Source organism: Rana temporaria, chromosome 4, assembly GCF_905171775.1.
Source record: "Rana temporaria chromosome 4, aRanTem1.1, whole genome shotgun sequence".
NCBI lineage: Eukaryota > Metazoa > Chordata > Amphibia > Anura > Ranidae > Rana > Rana temporaria.
This window is the reverse complement of record NC_053492.1, coordinates 153,179,481-153,199,265: the sequence shown is the minus strand read 5'-3', so window position 1 is coordinate 153,199,265 and position 19,785 is coordinate 153,179,481. Positions and strand designations below refer to the sequence as shown.

Below are 19,785 nucleotides of genomic sequence, written 5' to 3'. Positions count from 1 at the left end.
ACAAAGTCCCACCCAGATAAAATGTATCAGCTTTGGAGAGAGGGAAAGCCTTGATCCACATCCCAGTGTCTCAGGGGCGGACTGACCATTAAGTCACAATTTTTAGCTGCCCTGCCTCTGCACTGCCTCCTGGCGTGGTGGCCATCTGTAAGCCCAGGGGCCCCATAATCTTCTATTGCCCGGGGGCCCCATGAGTTGTCAGTCCGCCCCTGCAGTGTCTATACTGCCAGGCAGGAATATGTTCAGAAAACCTTTGAACAGCAAATGCTATATCACAAGTCCTCTTGTAGATTCTTTGTAGTAATATACAAGTGTAGAAACTGGCAAATGAGGCACTTCGCAGGAACCAGCGCGAGGGATGAACAGCAACACTGTCTCAATACCAAAAAGCATTAGGCTGTTCTCTCTGGAAAACTTACAGAGAGAATGGCCTAATGCTTTTTGGTATTGAGACAATGTTGCTGTTTATCCCTTGCGCTGGTTCCTGTGAAGTGACTACTTTGCCAGTTTCTATGCTTGATTTACTCCCTGCCGCTGGCTGGGGGTCCACATGATTTGGTATCATCCTATTATCACCCTATTATCTCGGTTGGTGGTGGTCGCACAGTCGATGGTGCACTCTTTCCATTTTTTCATCACGATTGCAGACCGCACATATTCATATAATTTTTGAACTGTCTTCAACCTAGAAGTCACATCTATTTACATGGACTCATTTTATTATGGGCGTTTACTTTTGAATAAGATTGGTGGACATTGAGATTTTTCTCATTGGCGCATTTGAACTGTATTATTTTTTATATACATATGTGTTTTTTGTTTATACAGGTGTATCTCATTATCCCAGTGCATTTGATATACCTATAGTGTTGCACTGACACTTTATTAGCCTTTTTGCACATTCACAGTGCTGCAATTTAATTGTATACAGTGTTACCATGATGACACTGTACTACTCTGGGGAAGTGGTCAGGATTATTATTTTACACTGATTACTTATAACAGTTATGATCACTGTTATAAGCAATTTTATTATAAATGGCATCCATTCATTTACAGTACTACTGTGATAGCTCTGATTGTTCAAATCTATCATATGGTACAGATGTGCTGTGATTGGCCCTCTCTGTACCATGTGATCACTGTGACCAATCACGAAGATCATTACAATAGTAAAAAATCATTGGTTATGTATGAATGGCATTCATTGTGTACAATTGTCATGTAATCACGGTGGTTGCTCACAGTTTTCAACGTGGTACCGGGACCAGCCCGGTACAATGATCTGTCATCCGCTGTGTCATGTGGACACATGCGGGTGATATATTACACTGCATCATTGCCCCTAGGGTGCATGAGCAGCACTTGACTAGGAGGGTGTCATATGACGACCACCTGGAACTGTAGTGCACCTGCTCAGCTGCCATTTCTCTATAGGCCATAACTGAAGTGATAAAATAGTAGCCACAGTAGTCAGTAGCCACCGATGATATTAATCTGCACATTGTGCACCAAAATCCTTTACAAATCATAAATTACCTTCTAAAAGAAGTGGAAATAAGAGTTGTAGGAGAGACTCAACAGATCCTCCCACTACAGGCTGTCTGCAGAAGTCAGGTGGATACAAGGCTACTCATAATGCCTAATAAAAGAGAGCAGCAAAGACCAGCTTGTATTATAGAAATCTTCTACACAAAGACCCCTTTCACACTGGGGCGTTTTTCGAGCGTTTTTCGAGTGTTATTCGAGTGCTATTCGAGCGTTTCTCGAGCATTATTCGAGCAAAGCCTCATCTGCAATCCCAATGTGCTGGTAAAGCACCACTAAGATCCTAACGTTTTAGGGCGTTTTTGCAGTGCTTCAGTGTAGAAGGGTAAGGCGTTTTTACAGCACTTTCAATTAATTTCAATGGAGAGGGGCGTTTTTGGAGCGTTTTTTTTTTCCAGCACCCAAAAGCTGCTCCAAAGATGCAGGACTCAGTGTAAAATGAGATGCATGGAGAGCATTTTATGAGCGTTTTAATAGTGCTATTTTTAACGCTAAAACGCTGTAAAAACGCTTCAGTGTGAAAGGGGTCAAAGGCCAAATTTCACTGTGGATTATTGTACAGATCTGGAAGAACAGTAGAAAGCACACAAATTCAAGCATGAATAACATGCCTCTTAAATTAAGACTGTGTTTGTCCATCCTGGAGTTCAGTTTTCAAAATATAACTGTGCAGACTTACTTGTAAATGTTTATAAGCATTGTTATTTGGAGCACTGACTGCATAACAGTAATACAATATGTGGCTTTAATTGTAATTTAAGTGTGTATAATAGTAAAAAGTAACAGTGCAGCAAACATAGGAGGAATACAAACAATTATCAACTGATTTAGAGTGCTTCTCCACGCTTAATGGATATTTCACTTCTGGGTAGACCTCAATTAGTCGAGTTTGGTTTCTTATCTCTCAATATTTCTGGTGGTGAAATCTTAATTTCTTGCTCCATTGACCTGTTGCAGCCATTGTGAGGTGGTCTCAATCCCTTTTTTGACATTTTCATATGATCACACATTCATAACAATGCAGCAAGCAGAGCAAGACTCCTTATGCAGCGGGCTGATTAAAACCCCATGGCCTACGTGGCATATAGCCGAGAATACCAGTCGGCTGACGTTGCCACTTCAGTTTTCTAAATTGTTTTTTTTAATGGTATTTGTAATGCATTTTTTACCTTTACAGTGACAACTTGACTAAATGTCCTTCTCTCAAATCTATTCTACTTTTTTTACTTTTTTTAGCTAGTAGTCTTTTGCACTGATGTAGAATTTTTAAGCTGCTCCTCTAAACTAAAAGCCAAAGTCGGGAGAACCAGCAAGGAAGACATGCATGCATTATTTAACCTCCCCTGGCTTTTAACGCAACTAATTTAACACAATTAATAAATTATATGCTGATTTACTATAAACCAAAAGGATTTACCAGTGTCGGGGCCAGTGTTACTGTTCACCAACTGTGACATGTACCATACTCAAATGTCTGTATAAGCATTTGTTCAATAAACTAAATGTGCTAAATCAAGTGAGTGGAGGCCAAGGGATTTTTTTTTCCTCTTGGCTCTCTTGCAAGCAATAAAGTAAATTGGCTATAGACATTAAAATATTCATGTATTCCTAACAATCAGATTCATGTATAAATTAAAACAATTCTTACTGACCCCAGTAGCTCCAGGGGTTGTAAAGGTAAAAAAATGTTTCCCTAAATAGCTACCTTTACCTTAGTGCAGTCCTCCTTTACTTACCTCATCCTTCGATTTTGCTTTTAAATGTCCATATTTCTTTTGAGAAATCCTCACTTCCTGTTCTTCTGTCTGTAACTCCACACAGTAATGAGAGGCTTTCTCCCTGGTGTGGAGAAAGCCTCTTGAGGGGGGAGGGGGCGAACAGGAGTGTCAGGGCGCCCACTAACACACATCTCCTTTCTCTATCTGCAAAGTAGAGAGTGTCCTGACTTGCCTGCTCGCCCCCTCAAGAGGCTTTCTTCAAACCAGGGAGAAAGCCTTGCATTACTGTGTGTAGTTACAAACAGAATAACAAGAATTGAGGATTCAGATAGGATGATCAATGGAATGAGAATTGAATACACCTCACCCGGTGATAAGAAAACAGAAGGTGCCCACCACCGTAATTAGGTTGTCTGCTTACCAAAGGCAAGCCAAAACTCGTGGTCGGCTGTAGCCCAGTCGCGGCCTTTGGTTTGCACGTGGAGATGGTAGGATTGCACCAGGAACCAAGATGACATCAGGATTGAGGATCACTAAGGTCAGATTGCGCTTGATCACAAGGTCTGTGCAGCCAGTGCAGTAAACCAAGCGGTGGAAGGAACACAAACCATAGTGTATTAACGCAATAAGAGTTTAATAAATAAAAAAGTAGAACACTTACATCAATAAATTGAAAATTTGCATAAAAGTTTAGCCGGCCGGCAAAATACAGAAGCCCGTCCTCCTCTACTACAGCGTGGTGACGTATAAGCGTCGCACCCATACGCGTTTTGTCACAGCAGACGTTTTCAATAGGGATAGGGCGACGTTCTGACACACCACTTAAATACACTAAGCCTTGTTATGAGATGCGAGGATCGGGTCACAGGACGCCATTTTAGTTATGGGCATAGATGCCAGTAACAACTCAAACAAGCTGATTATGGACAGTAATAATACATTATTCATATATAAAATTAACATGTACAAAACTAATACTAAAAAATACAAAAAATATTAAAAAAGAGAGCAACACACGACCTATTAAAAATAAACTAGCTATTTCCTCACATGAATGATACGGCCACAACACTGTCATCGCCAGTCATTACACGTTTATTGCATGAATGTTACATCTCAATGCACACTCCGAAATCCATAAATAACTTAATTATGTGTATTAGTGCAATAATTAATTATATGCAGTAATGATGTTGCATTAAAATTGGTGTATATAGGATAAACATCCAAATAATGATTAATAAATTAATAAAGATAATAAAATATCTAATATCAATAAATGAAATACACTAAACTTATATATAATTAGATATCTTAGATAGTGATTAAGGTAAAATTATATTAATTAATGTGAAAATAGAAATTTAAAGCAATCTATTTATAAATTAGTATTGCGATATAATATGCATACATATGTGAGAATTATTCTAAATATATTCAAAAATTCTTTAAAATAATTTTTAGACCCATCCTGGCATCACACATCGAGTTTACACATTATGCATTACTAATAAAAGCATTGACATCAGTTTCGATGTTCAAACCATAGGGGCATAGGTCCAAACCATTTCCATTTTGGATATCTCCCCAACCAGTAGACTACCCCTCCAGTGTGGCTTGAATTTGTCAATCCCTAAAAAGAGGGTCCTTGACGGATCTCTACTATGTTTTAAAAGATAATGCTTGGATACTGAATGGTTTTTAAACCCTGTTATGATATTCGTAATGTGCTCATTGAGGTGGACTTGTAGGGGGCGTTTGGTCCGCCCCATATACTGTAGGCCACATGGGCACTGCAGCATGTAGACCACCCTGGTAGTAACACATGTAATACAGGGTTTGATGGTGAACCGTCTTTATGTAGCAGTCGATGTAAAGGTTGTAACCCGTCTTTCCCTAGATGAATTCAGGGAACAGACCCTACATCTCCTAAACTTATAGTACCCAGTTAGTTGGTCGAAAAAACCTTGTGTGGTAAATGGTGTGTTAAGAACGTTAGGGGCCACCTGGCTCCGCAAAGACGGAGCACCACGAAAAATCACTTGTGGTTTGTCTGGTAAGACATCATTTAAGATGGCATCATTAGTGGCGATATGCCAATGCTTATCTATTAGTTTCCTAATGTTCCTATGTTGCAAGGAGTAAGATGTAATAAAAGGAACACACATAGAGCTAAAACGACCCTCACGTGGTTCTCTTTCTACCAAAAGGTCCTCTCTCTTAGTGGCGTTGACAAGATCCAAGGTATCAGCAAGAAACTCCTTCTGGTAACCCTTTTCAAGGAATCTCCCAGTAAGAACCTCTGCTTGAACCAAAAACTGGTGAGGGTCAGAGCAGTTTCTCCGTAGCCTAAGATATTGACTCAGGAACAGCCCTGAGCCAAGGGTCGTGATGGCAACTCCCCACCAGAATAAAAGAGTTCCGATCTGTACCCTTAAAAAAGGTAGAGGTAACAAAGGAGTTATCCTTGATCTCAATTTTGAGATCCAAATAGTGAATCTCCACCTGACTAGCCTCATATTGAAGGTGTATCCCTCTGTGGTTTAAATTGAGGGACTGCATAAAGAGCACACGATCATGGTGGTGACCATCCCATAGGAGGAGGATGTCATCAATATACCTGGCCCAAAGGGCGGCAAACCCCAATAGTGACATTAAAAAGGCCACCTGTTTATGAGGGAGATCAGAGTCCCGTTCCAAAAAAACCTTGTTGTAGAAATAATTGTATACATCTGTTATTTGTATTGTTTAATTTTGTTTGTGAAATTTTTGTACAAAGGAGGCTTTCCTCATTAAAGTAAAGGGTTTCTTTTGATTAGGGTGGCTTTGGACCCCCTCTGAAGATTCTTGGTGTGCTGGCGACATGTTTTTGCTTTTACCTTTTGATTAGGGGACCCCTGTAAACCTCTGCTATGCAGGCTCATATACTAGTATTAGTGGGTAATTTGTCAGGCAGGGCTGACCTTTTTTGTATCTCTGTTAATCAAGCCTGTATTTTTTGTATGTATTCTGTATGGTAAAGTACCTTTTTATGTGCAATATATTTCAGAGTATATTTTAAAGAAGTTATGAAGAGGCATATGAGGCTAATTGTACCAAAAAAAAAAGAAAACAAATAATATTTAAATATCTATGCTGTCAGAGTGTAAACAGTGGCTTAAGAAGTTATAGACATCGACCTTCTCACAAATCAGTTTGACAGTACTTGGTACATTAACTTTTTAGACTTTTCTACAATTGATTGGTGTCTCCCAAACAATGTAGGCTTGGGCATGACTGTAAAACCTGTAAGCACTGCTTCTATTTGATTGGACACTTTTTTTTAGGATTACCAATTCGTTATTATTACCTTTCTGTCTGTTGTGATAATAAATATATGCATCGCCTAAGTAGAATATCCCCTGCTCTGCAAGAGCTGTGAAACTGCACAAGGCTTTTCCCCAAGAGATCTGGTTTACATGTAAGGCAGATTTAAAGAAGGTCAGATGTTGGGTTAGTAAAATTTTTGCGTGTTGAACCAGATACTGTATTTGGCCTGGTAGAGGCTAAGTAGGATTTGTTAAAGAAAATATTACAATAAATTGCAAAGGATTTTGGCCTTCTACCAAATGAACTGGTACTTAGATTAAAACATTATGTTAAGTCAATAGATGCACATCTTTCTATATGTAATTGATTACTGTTAATGGTTTTTCTACAACTACCATTTAACAGACTTGGCCGTCGAAGGAAGACAATGAAATTATGTCGAGCACTGTCTGACTTGGTTGTTTACACAAACTCAGTGGCCGCACAGGACATCATGGATGACGGTAAGTTCTAATCCAGTTTTCATGTATTTTATATGTCTATTTTAGGCTCCTTTTATTCCATTTGGGAACCAACCTTCTGCTATAGGTTTTGTATATATAGAAAATATAGAAAAGACTCTAACTCAGAGTGCAGTGTGTTTTATGATGTATGGAATAGGATATGAATGCTTATGGTGAGGTCCAATAGAATGTTGGCTTCCAAAACATAAAATACCCACAAAGTGCTTTATTGGGAGCATGGAACAAACCGGTAGGTGAAGCTGGTACCTGCACTGGAGATGAAAGTTTCCTTGGCCCACACACTGTGCTTTATTCTGCTCCCAGCCAGCAGCAGAGCTCAGTGATGAAAACTGAGACAATACTTGAAACTAGAAGAGGTTTACACTAATACCATCCTTCTGACAACAGATCAAAGCCCTGAAATCTATAGGTGATGCTTTCTTAAAGGTGTGGCAAGGGTAATGCTAATACCAAGCTTGGTGCAGAAATCATGGTACAGCCTCAATGCCAGTTGGGAGTGGGAGTGGATGGATTGTGTTGCAAATGGATGGTTCTACATTTTATATTCTTTTAGGACTAATGGTTTAGCTAGTGCTATTTTGAACTTTTTTTTATAAAGTATAATTTATTGCTTTTTGTTAGGCCCCTTTCACATGTGCGGACCGTATGTCCACATTTTCATCCGTCCGTTTGCGGATGAAAACGGGACATACATTGGTCCCTATGTGATTGCGGGTGTCAGCGGATGAATATCCGCTGACACCCGTAATCACCCGCCTCCGCAAAGCTACGATTTTGCGGACAGAAGAAAATCCTATTTTTTCTTCCGTCTGCGGAACGGATCAGATGAACACGGACATACAGACCGTGTTCATTCGATCCCCCCATAGGGGAGAGCGGAGGAAAGACAGGGCAGTCCCTGCACAGTGTGCGGGGACCGCCCTGTCAGCCGACGGCTCAGCTGGGATTTTACGGAGGATCCCCGCTGAGCTTTACGGACACACGGAGGCGGATCATTACTGTTATACCTGTGGTCATGTTTAAATTATGTTAAAGTGCCTTTGTCATGGAGATTGCCATTGCTAAACCTGCTGCCTGGCATTGCTTGGCTTCCAGTATTTTTGAGCAGGGCTAGATTCGCATGGGCAACTAGCGCTGGTTAATTCCTGCAGCTATTTCAGCCACCTGTGAGTGGCTAGCTGTGGCCACCGAGTTCTGTACCTTTTAATGACAGGTCGGCAGGGCCACAGCCATCGGTGGCTGTCCGCACGGTTGGCGATTACCTGCAGTAATTGCTGCTGGACTCACACAGGTGGCTGAAACAGCTGCAGGAATCACCAGATTTCTACCACTGTCATTCTCCCTGGTGCTGGTTGCCCATGCCCTGTAGCCTTGCAGACATGGAATGTCAGAATTCCTTATTGTTCCAGGTCAGGGGCTCAGAAAAAAAACAAGAAGCCAAAGCATGAGTAGCTGGTATTCTCTGCAATGGTATCCTACATACTTTTCCCTTGACAGACTCACTTTAACCATTTCACTAGTGCATAAAGAGCCTATCACTTGGAGCACTGCTTTATATGCTTTTGTTCCATATTGTGAACGTTTTGAATTTAAATAACATATCTAAACCCAAAATCAAAACCCTTTTATATTGTAGCTTACCAGAGTCTTATGCCGCGTACACACGATCATTTTTCTGCGTTTTTCGGCATGTAGAAAAAACTAAGTTTTTCCAACTTCATCATTAAAACAACGTTGCCCACACACCATCGTTTTAAAAAAATGCTCTAGGGGAAGTTCCATGCGGATGACGCCACCCTTGGGGCTGCTTTAGCTGATCCTTGTTAGTAAAAGACGATTTGCGCTTTTCTGTCTGTTACAGCGTGATGAATGTGCTTACTCCATTATGAATGGTAGTTTTACCAGAACGAGCGCTCCCGTCTCATAACTTGCTTCTGAGCATGCGCGGGTTTTTAACGTTGTTTTAGCCCACACACGATCATTTTTTACAACCCGAAAAACGACATTGTTTAAAACGTTGTTAAAAAATGCAGCCTGTTCGGAAAATAAAATTGTTGTTTTTCAGAACCCGAAAAATGATGTGAAGCCCACACACAATCATTTTAAATGACATTTTTTAAAAACTATGTTTTTTTCATCCCGAAAAATGATCATGTGTACGCGGCATTAGATGAGGTGGCTGAATTCATTTACATTTTTTAGATTTTTTTCCTGTTTTAACCTGGTGATCCAACCAGTAAGTCTGTTATTTTTCAACATCCTTTAACAGACCAAGCTGTCCAGAAAAATTAGGCAATTAGGCCCCTTTCACAATGGGGCAGGGGCGGCGTTGGCGGTAAAGCGCCGCAGGTTTTAGCAACGTTTTGCGGTCAATTTTGCACTGCTATTCGGCAGCTAGCAGGGCGCTTTTACCACCCGCTTGTGGCCGAGAAAGGGTTAAAACCACTGCAAAGTGCCTGCAGAGGTGCTTTGCCGGTGGTATAGCCGCGGTGCCCATTGCTTTCAATGGGCAGGAGCGGTATACACACCGCTCCAAAGATGCGGCTAGCAGGACTTTTTTTACCATCCTGCTAGAGCACCGAGGCCTTTACACTGGGGAGACAGCAGCGGCTGTTTCAGGTTGCTTTGCAGGCGCTATTTTTAGCGTTATAGCGCCTGCAAAGCGACCCAGTGTGAAAGGGGTCTTAGAGGTTGAGGCAAGCCATTTAACACTGACAGGGCTGTTTATAATTGTCAGTTTGTATTCATTTATATAAAATCTTTATCCCAAAAGGAAAAAAAAATGTGTCTATACCTGCTTAAAAAGTGTTAGCTGGAGTTCGGCTATAATTTGTTAGTCACGTCCATCTAAATCTATTAGTTCACCTAACACTATCATCTCCCCAGATTGGCTGCTGTCCAGAGGTGTCTCTATTGCCTCTTCCAGATTGGAAAAACCTTAAGACAGAAAGTGTGTTAGTGGCCAAATCATCAGGTCGAAATAAAAGAAAAATGGGGAAAAAAAAGAAAACCAATGCAGTCAATACACATATACCTGTAGTTTTTACAGAGTTTACTTGTCTCTCTCCAAAGCTCTCTGGGGTGTCTCTGGTGCTTCGTTCCTCTGCTATCAGCATGAGTCACTTTTGACAAGCTTTCTCGACACTATTTTGACATAAAAAGCTCAGCTTGTCTATTCAGAATACAACTGATGCATCCTTCCATCAATCCCGTGCTATGTGTGAAGTGGGGTGTGTCCCTTTCCTCTAATCATCAGCTCTCACACACTGAAGAAGAGCTCTAACTGCAGCTCTCCACCCCCTCCTCTGTGCTCCTGACAGATGAAGAAGGATTTTATCTAAATTCAGCACTTTGAATGGATGTAGAAAAGAGAAGACTGCAGATAAACAAGTAAAACTTATGTAGGAGGATTTGTTTTATCTCTGTGTATCATCTAAAGCTATTCACTTCTCTGGGTATATTTATTTATTTATTTATAAAAATGCTTATTGGGAGCGCAGTCATTACCCAAAAGGCCTCGATGCGCTATGTGAGGGTTTACATCCACTTTAAGGATTAGTAAGCTGCGATATGTAACATTTTTGGTTTGGGGTTTAACATTTACATTTATTGTGCCAGCAAAAGTACCAAAAACTAGAAATCATAATACATGTGTCATTGTGAGAATGTATTTGCAGACTATAGGCTAAAATCTTTCTGTGCTGATGATGCATTGGAAGAATAATATTCTGCTGGAAAAGCATCTGGTTCACAGTAGTGGCTCATAAATGTGTAAGCTCTGTGTTGTGAGATAAGCTTTTGTTATTTTGTAATGTTAATTCCTCTTTAATGATAGAAACAATGTCCCCTACAGTTTATCCATGGTGTAAGGATAAAGCTATGACTGGCCATGCAAGCCATTACTTTCTTTCTTGACAAAACATGCAAATGAGACATTTATCATTATCAGTCATTTGTTTATCAGCTAATTCTTAGTGCACAGGAAAAAGATAAAAGTGATTATGAAGCGGTACACATACATTACGCAGTTTATGTATGCCGCTTAATTTATGTTAAATGGCATAGAGGGACATTAACCACTTAATGACCGAGCCTCTTTCTGAGATTTTTTATTTTTTTTGCTAGACAATTACTTAGAAAAAAATGTATACTGTTTGAGGGTTCTTACACCCTAGAGAATAAAATGGTGGTCATTGCAATACTTTGTCACACCGTATTTGTGCAGCGGTCTTACAAGCGCACTTTCTTTGAAAAAAATACACTTTTTTTTATAAAAAAATAAGACAACAGTAAAGTTGGCGCAATTTTTTAATATATTGTGAAAGATAATGTTACGCAGAGTAAATTGATACCCAACACGTCACGCTTCAAAATTGCGCCCCCTTGTGGAATGGCGACAAACTTTTACCCTTTAGAATCTCCATAGGCAACGTTTAAAAAATTATACAGCTACAGAGGAGGTCTAGGGCTAGAATTATTGCTCTTACTCTACCGATTGTGGCGATACCTCACATGTGTGGTTTGAACATGGTTTTCATCTGCAGGCACTGCCTTTGCTTCTGCACGCAGGGCGTGGTTAAATTTTTTTCCTTTTCTTATTTATTTTACCTTTTATTTTAATTTTTTACACTGTTCTTTTATTCCTATTACAAGGAATGTAAACATCCCCTGTAATAGAAAAAAGCATGACAGATCCTCTTAAATATGAGATCTGGTGTCAAAAAGACCTCAGATCTTATATTTATACTAAAATGCATTTGAAAAAATAAAAATAAAAATGGCCCTTTAAGAGCTATGGGCGGAAGTGACGTTTTGACGCCGCTTCTGCCTTGCTATGGTATGGAGATGGTTGGGGGGCCACCTTCCCCTCACTCGTCTCCATACCAAGCAGCAGAGAGCACCTGCCGCTTACCAGAGCTGTCGGCAGCGGCGGAGGGCAGGGGAGAGCAGCGGGAGGGGGGCCCTCTGCCACAGCCGATAAAGGTGATCTTGCGGCAAATCCGCCGCATAGACCACCATTATCGGAAACCAGACCGTCCGCTGAAGAAGAGGATATTGGGGTCATGGTAGCTAGCTGCTACCATAACAAAGATATCCCTCTTCAAACAGCCGACGTATATAGGCATGTGGCAGTCCGGAAGTGTTTAAAGGGATCAGTACACCAATCAATGGTATTTCATTTATGGGTGGATGCCAGCAGGCTGTATTAGGACCCTTTCACACATGCAGACCTTTCAGGTCTGCCTGTCAGTTTTTCCGGTGGACCCGAACGGATGATCCATGTACCTCTATGCAGCGACGGATGTCAGCGGTGACATGTCTGCTGACCTTCGATCCACTAAATCCAGACTGCTGGAAACCCTATGTTCCATCCATCTGGTGTATCGGATCAGATGAAAATGAACAGACTAATCCGTTTTCATCCAATCTCCCATAGAGAACAGCGGGGCTCTGACAGGTCTGTCCTTGCACAGTGAGCAGAGACGGATCAACGGATCGATTCCCTGCTGAGCAAGCGGAGTCTGTCAAATTGGACAGCCCCATGTAAAAGGTGCCTTGAAGTGTATGTAAACCCAGCCCAATAATAAATATCTTTTATTTGCTAAATATACATTCAAAAGCATTTTCATCACAACTGTAATCCATTACTTGTCAGAAATTCATAGCTGTCTAGTTTGCACCCCCAACGTTTTCAGGTTTTGAATATATACATATATATATATATATATATATATTTATATTTTTATATATATATATATATATATATATATATATATATATATATATATATATATATATATATATGTATATATATATATAGCTTTGGCATTGACACATTTTGTGTTTGTACTGTTTGTTTAATGCCTTGCCCTTTCCTGAGCGTAACTGTTTAACTTGACCATTTCTAAGAACCAGGGTTCAGATCTGTTGTTGTTTGTTCAGACTCAGATTGGCGGTTTTAAATTCAATCTTATAGTTACATTTATGTAGATTGATTCAGATTTAAAGTGTTTCTGTGGAAGTAAAAGGAGCTTTACTGCTGTTGTGGTCTGCGATTTGAGCTTTTATCATAATTGCACGTTCGCCTGACATAGATCCAAACAATGCAGCTTATCTTGTTAAGCAATCCAAATGGTTCTATGATTTTCCTGTATCATACTAGAAGCATGCATTACTTAAAAGGTTTGTACAAAAACATTTGTATCCAAATACCACACAGTGGCTTGGATCTTATGAGGCATAATCCAGTAATGCATATAGCTTTAAGTGATGGTAAAGGCTGGCAAGAAAAATATCATAATTCTTTTTTTTAACAGTGGGGTGCTTTTTTTTTAAGTAAGTAAATGCAAACATTTGATAGATGATGAGGAGACTTCTCACTCTGTTTTAACCCCTAAATACCAGACAACCATGGTGCAATGGGTGTGTTTTGTGTGGTTGTGGGGCAGTTGCAGCGCAACACCATCCACAGGGGGTATAATTTCTGCTGTGGCCGCAAGGATTTGCTTCTGCATGAAGGGTAGTAAAAACATGGCGCAAGTGTGGGGCCCTAAATGTAACTTACTACTTATGTTGTAAGAAGCTGTAAATGTTGAAGAATTTTCATAAGCAATTGCTAACACCATTGGTAACTGAGACCTATATAACAAAACAAAGATACCATTTCTGAAAGTTTCTTAGGGTTAATTTATTTCAGACAGTTTGGGAAATCTATTATTAAAAGGAGAAACATTATTGGTTTCTGTGGATCAGCATAGACGGTCTGAGATTATTAAGCACTGTTTATTAGAAACACGATCATCTGTTGTAGAGTAGGAGGGGAATTATACATTATACTTTAGTTCTTGTAACAAAGCACAGATGTGTTAAGCCAATATGTCTGTGAAAATTCTCATTAATTCAGGTCATTGTAAAGCTAATCACATTCTATTCGGCTTGCTTTGTAATGATGAAAACCTTTGCTACTCCTCCAAGTATCTTCCTCTGCTCTAGTAAGTGTCCATCTTTTAGAGCCGCACAGGTGACTTAGTCACCTTCATCCAGTCTCCATGGAATGTGTAGGTTAGTTTACGAAACTACAATTTTTACATAATCTCATCACCATAGTGTCAATAAATCTGGGGCAAATTGTTCAAGTTATATGTCTGAAAGCGTGATTTGCGTGTTCCATTTTCAAAATACCCAACCACTGGATAAACAAAGTCTGCTGGTGTGTCAGCTTATACTTATTTAATACACAAAGAACAGTAGAGTAAATTAGAAAATATTTTTTAACTTCACATTCCATATAGTTTCACACTACACATTGGTACCTTTTTATTTTGTGCTGACATTGACTGTATTATGTAACAATGACCTTTTCTGCTAGCACAGATGGATTAGTACCAAAGTGTGTGTGGTCTAGGTTAGCCATGGTAGTGGATGCATTTGCTGACCTGTTTGAGCTCACCCACAACCCTCACAGCAGCATAAATTGTACCCACTTAAGATATCTATAACAATAAGAGCCCTTCCACACTGGGGCCACTTGGCAGTAAAGCGGTACCGCCGTTTAGCGTCACTATTCGGCCACTAGCGGGGCGCTTTTTACCCCCGTTAGTGGCCGAAGAAAGGATTAAAAGTGCTGCTGCCGAATCGCTTTTCAGGCGCTTCAGCAGCACTGCCCTTGAATTCCAAACACTGCTCCTCCACTGCCCCAAAGATGCTGCTTGCAGGACTTTTTCCATCCTGCAAGTGCACCGCCCCTGTGTGAAAGCACTCAGGCTTTCACACTGGGGCTTTAGGGGTTTCTTTTTACATGCGCTTTACAGGTGCTTTTTTTTTGCCAAAAAGTGCCTAAAAAATGCCCCAGTGTGAAAGGGGTCTCGAAGCATATCAATAAAAATATAAGTAATAGCATAAAAAAGCTTTAAAGCATGTATCAACGGGATTTTGTTTGCACCAGATGGGTTTTGCCTTCACATACAAGTCTATGGGAATGCAAAACCTGCTGTCTTGGGTCAGAAGGAGGTCAACTGCAGTCCCAATACACTTGCAAATGAGTTCTGAATGATCTCAGAAGCATCTCAAACTGATGGCATTGACTCAAACTCAAAGTTTGTTGACAAAGGCCCTTAACCGATTGCCGACCGCTGCACAACGATATACATCGGCAGAATGGCACGGCTGCGCAAAGCAGCATACCTGCACACTGACCAAGCCCGCGGGTCTTGTTGATGCTATGTCCGCCGGGGGCGCCGTGATCGTGTCACAGAGCGGCAGAATGGGGAGATGCCTATGTAAGCAAGGCATTTCCTGTCCGGCTTAGCAACATAACAGAGATCTACTGCTGCCTGTCATTGGGAGCAGGGATCTCTGTCATGCTGTAGTGAGCCCATCCCCCCAGTTAGAATCACTCCCTAGGACACACTTAACCCCTTGATCATGTTTAACCCCTTTGTGTTTAACAAAGTGTTTAACCCCTTCCCTGCCAGTGTAATTTGCACAGTAATCAGTGCATTTTTATAGCACTGATCGCTTTATAAATGACAATGGTGCCAAAATAGTGTCAAAAGTGTCCGATGTGTCCCCCATAATGTCGCAGTCATGAGAAAAATCGCAGATCACCGCCATTACTACTAAAAAAAATTATAATAAAAATGCCAATAAAACTATCCCCTATTTTGTAGACGCTATAACTTTTGCGCAAACCAACAAATCAATATTCGCTTATTGCAATTTTGTTTACCAAAAATATGTAGAAGAATACATATCGGCCTAAACTGAGAAAGACATTTGTTTTTTTATATATTTTTGGGGATATTTATTGTAGCAAAAAGTAAAAAATAATAATTTTTTTTCAAAATTTACGCTCTTTTTTTGTTTATAGCGTAAAAAAAGAAAAACCGCAGAGGTGATGAATTACCACCAAAAGAAAGCTCTATTTGTGGGGGGGAAAAAAGACGTCAATTTTGTTTGGGTGCAACGTCACACGACACATGCGCAATTGTCAGTTCAAGCGAGTTGTACAGATTTAAATCCCATGGAAGTGTTGCTGCACGTGGGTAGGCACGTGGTGGGTGCCTACCCACGTGCACCCACCACGTGGGTACCTACCGGAGCATGATGGGACGGTGATGCCTATATAAATGGGATGCAAGGCGCGCTTCCATCATTACAGCGACAACAGGCGACGAGGCAACATCGGAAGAACAGAAGAGAAGACCCTGACGCCACAGAAGACCGCGCTGGCTGCCTGTTTGAAATCGAGCTAACACACAAACATAGCAGGCAGCCAGCGCTGAAGAAGAAGGCACCGGAGAGCTGCAGAAGAACCGGGGTTCGCCGAGTCAACAGCGGAAGAGGGGAGAAGATGGAAGAAGCCCCCCGGAGTCCGGAGAAGACCCCCGGAGAGCGGAAGACCCCCGGAGAGTGGAAGACCCCCGGAGAGCGGAAGAAGAAGCCCCCCCTGCTAATTGAGCTAATAACGAAGACAGGGGGGGCATCCGGAGCAGAATAATAAAATATTTTAAAAAGCCTTGTGTTGTGTGTTTATTAACTAACTTTTTGCCTACAGGTGAATGGATAGGGGTACGATGTACCCCATATCCATTCACTTAGGGTGGGGGGCCGGTATCTGGGGGCCCCCTTATTTGAGGGGACTCCCAGATTCCGATAAGCCTCCGCCCGCAGACCCCGACAACCAATGGCAAGGGTTGTCGGGAAGAGGTCCTGTCCTCATCAACATGGGGACAGGGTGCTCTGGGGTGGGGGGGCCCGCAGTGCGCCCCCCTGCCCCAGAGCACCCAACCCCCCCATGTTGAGGGCACGCGGCCTGGCACGGCTCAGGAGGGGGGGGCGCTCGCTCGTCCCCACTCCTTTCCTGGCCGGCCGGGTAGCGTGCTTTGGATACGGGTCTGGTATGGATTGTAGGGGGACCCCCTACGTAAATTTTTCGGCGTGGGGGGGTCTCCTTACAACCCATACCAGACCTAAGGGCCTGGTATGCTCCTGGGGGGGGAACCCATGCCGGTTTTTTCTTTGAAAATTGGCATGGAGTTCTCCCTCAGGAATGCATGCCGCTGTCATTTTTTTTTTTCCCGACGCAACTTTTTTAAGCCGTCGCGATCCTCAAAACTCGGCGTAACGTAACTTCGCGCATGCGCAGTACGGCCGGCGCGGGAGCGCGCCTCATTTAAATGGGACTCGCCCCATTTGAATAGGAACGCCTTGCGCCGGCGGAATTTTAGTTACACAGCCTGAAATTTCTAGATAAGTGCTTTGTGGATCAGGCACTTAGGTAAAAACTTTAAGGCAGTGTAACTTAAATGGGATTTTTTAAGTTACGTCAGGTTTTTGTGGATCTGGCCCAATGTGACCTACGCACACAAAGATTTGCTTAGATTACTGTGGCTTTATGGGCAATTGCATTTGTAAAAGACATTTAACATTGGGAAGGTTTGAATGTTTACATGGCTTTCTTACCAACCTGTATAAATAAATTTAGTGCAATCTCATTCTCTATCAGTTGTTTATAAAATGGCGGGTGCTTTGCAGCTGTGGATATGACATGTTATATTCACAAACATTATTATTTTTTGAATTATATTTGTTTTATTTACAGTAACATGGAAAGGAATATTTAGGGTGTATTTTTATTGTTAGGAATTTGGAGGAGCCACATTTCAGGGCCCTGCGCCTAAAAATATTACCATAGGGCCTGTCTGTCTGTCTATCTATCTATCTATCTATCTATCTATCTATCTATCTATCTATCTATCTATCTATCTATCTATCTATCTAAAACATTCTGATCCAGCCATTTGACCCTGCTTCAAATCAAACCAAATCGAACCTTTTTATTGTAGGACGGCATCCTTTCTAGATCAAAAGAACTATTAATGATCCCACTTATATGTTCATCACTGTCTTATTTAACCTTTCCAAAAACAGGTGACTAAAATGTAATGTTCTTCTTTGACTTTTAATTCTGGTTTATTTCAGGTTCCACGGGAAATGTTTTATCTTTTAGTGAGACCAGAGCACATCAAGTGGTTCAGCAGAGGTCAGAGCAATTTATGGGCTACAATCAGAAGCAACTCACCAGAATATATCCATCTGCATACAGGATAGACTCCAGTAACTTTAACCCAGTGCCATATTGGAATGCTGGAATCCAGTTGGGTGTGTACCATGATATGTATAATGATATGTATAACATAGACGATTTTAACTCCATGAAAGTATAAATTCACCTTTGTGAAAAAATAATAAATGCACATATATAACCTGCAGAGCATTACACTCACGATTAGTGGATCACGGGCGTAATCTCAGGCTCCTGCAGACAAGCTTTACAGCTTTCTGCCCATACGTCTCTACAGGGTGTCAGTTTGAAAGCTTCAGGGCTTGTAAATGAACCCTGGAGTGATCATCAGCGCCCTTGCAGTTCATTAAGAACTACAAGCCACCTGCCAAGATGGCAGGTAGGGCTTGTAGTTTTCTCTTTCACAGATCTCTGTGAATAAATGGCACAGCTGTGAGGGCGGAGCCTTGCAAAGTCACGCTGCTTTCAAATGTGACAGCGGGTGCAGGAGGGTTCACAGGGGAGAGGGCTCTGGCAGTGGGAACCAAGTAAAAAGGAACATGTTAGATACATGTTACATGCTAACTACGGGTGTAACATGTACCATGTTTCTAATGGCGAACCTATCCTTTAATAATTTGCAGAAAGAAGTGTAATTTGACTATGTGCTAAAATTGTCTGTCTCTTGGTGAAAGGTACTTTCTAAAATTTCATGATCAAATGTAAATTCTACTGCACCCTGAGAGCCAGTTCACACAGGGGCAACCTGTCAGGCGACTCAGCCGCCTGACAAGTCGTGGTCCGCAGTAGTCAATGGAACCGTTCTAATAGGAGCGACACAAGTCGCTCTGACTTAGAAAAAGGTTCCTGTACGACTTTGGGGGCGACTCGGGGCGACTTGCATTGACTTCAATACAGAAGTCATTTTGCAAGTTGCCTCTCAAGTCGCCTTGAGATCGCCTTGCCGAGTCGTCCCCAAAGTCATGCCGCCTGTGTGTGAACCGGCTCTAACGATCCTAGGTACAGAACTGTCAATTTATTTGCTAAATTCATATAATGACATTGCTGTCTTGAACTGGTGGAAGTAAATGTTTTGTTAATGCAGTAATGTCTTCTACATCACTGGTTTACTGTTATAATTGTGTGGTGTGCACTGTACTTTACACATAACTTAGCCCTCCTTCTCGGCCTTCAGTTGCACTCAATTACCAAACAGAAGGACGAATGATGGAATTAAATCGTGCAAAATTCAAGGTGAATGGCAACTGTGGTTATGTCCTCAAACCCCAGCAGATGTGCAAAGGTAATCCACTCTTTTTAATTAGCAGGCCCCAAAGTGTAATATATGCAGCCCTCTTTTATTGTTATTGCTGGTAAATGTAATAAGGATGCCCAGTAAATCATATTGAGCTACAAAATGGCATAGGAGGCAGTTTAATGCATTGGGGCTGTTGTAAGATGGCTAAGTGTCACCGCTTAATCTGCTTCATAGATAAACTGATTTACTTAAAAAATGAGAAATAGTAACATGTCGCACTGTTCGTTCCCTTTCATTGCAGTTTCATTTTACTTATTATCATAAAATAAACACATTAAAATGTCTTGTTTGCTATAGTCTGTC

General features: G+C 41.3%; 1 protein-coding gene across 7 annotated transcripts in view; it reads left to right on the top strand.

The window, feature by feature from the left end:
• The window catches only part of PLCH1 (phospholipase C eta 1), a 347,693-nt gene that overhangs the window by 301,048 nt on the left and 26,860 nt on the right, over positions 1-19,785 (top strand). For all 7 annotated transcript variants that reach the window (XM_040349218.1, XM_040349219.1, XM_040349217.1 and 4 more), the window contains 3 exons: positions 6,981-7,078; positions 18,083-18,262; positions 19,360-19,467. In XM_040349218.1, the coding sequence (XP_040205152.1) occupies positions 6,981-7,078; positions 18,083-18,262; positions 19,360-19,467 (386 nt within the window). The remainder of the gene's footprint in view (positions 1-6,980; positions 7,079-18,082; positions 18,263-19,359; positions 19,468-19,785) is intronic.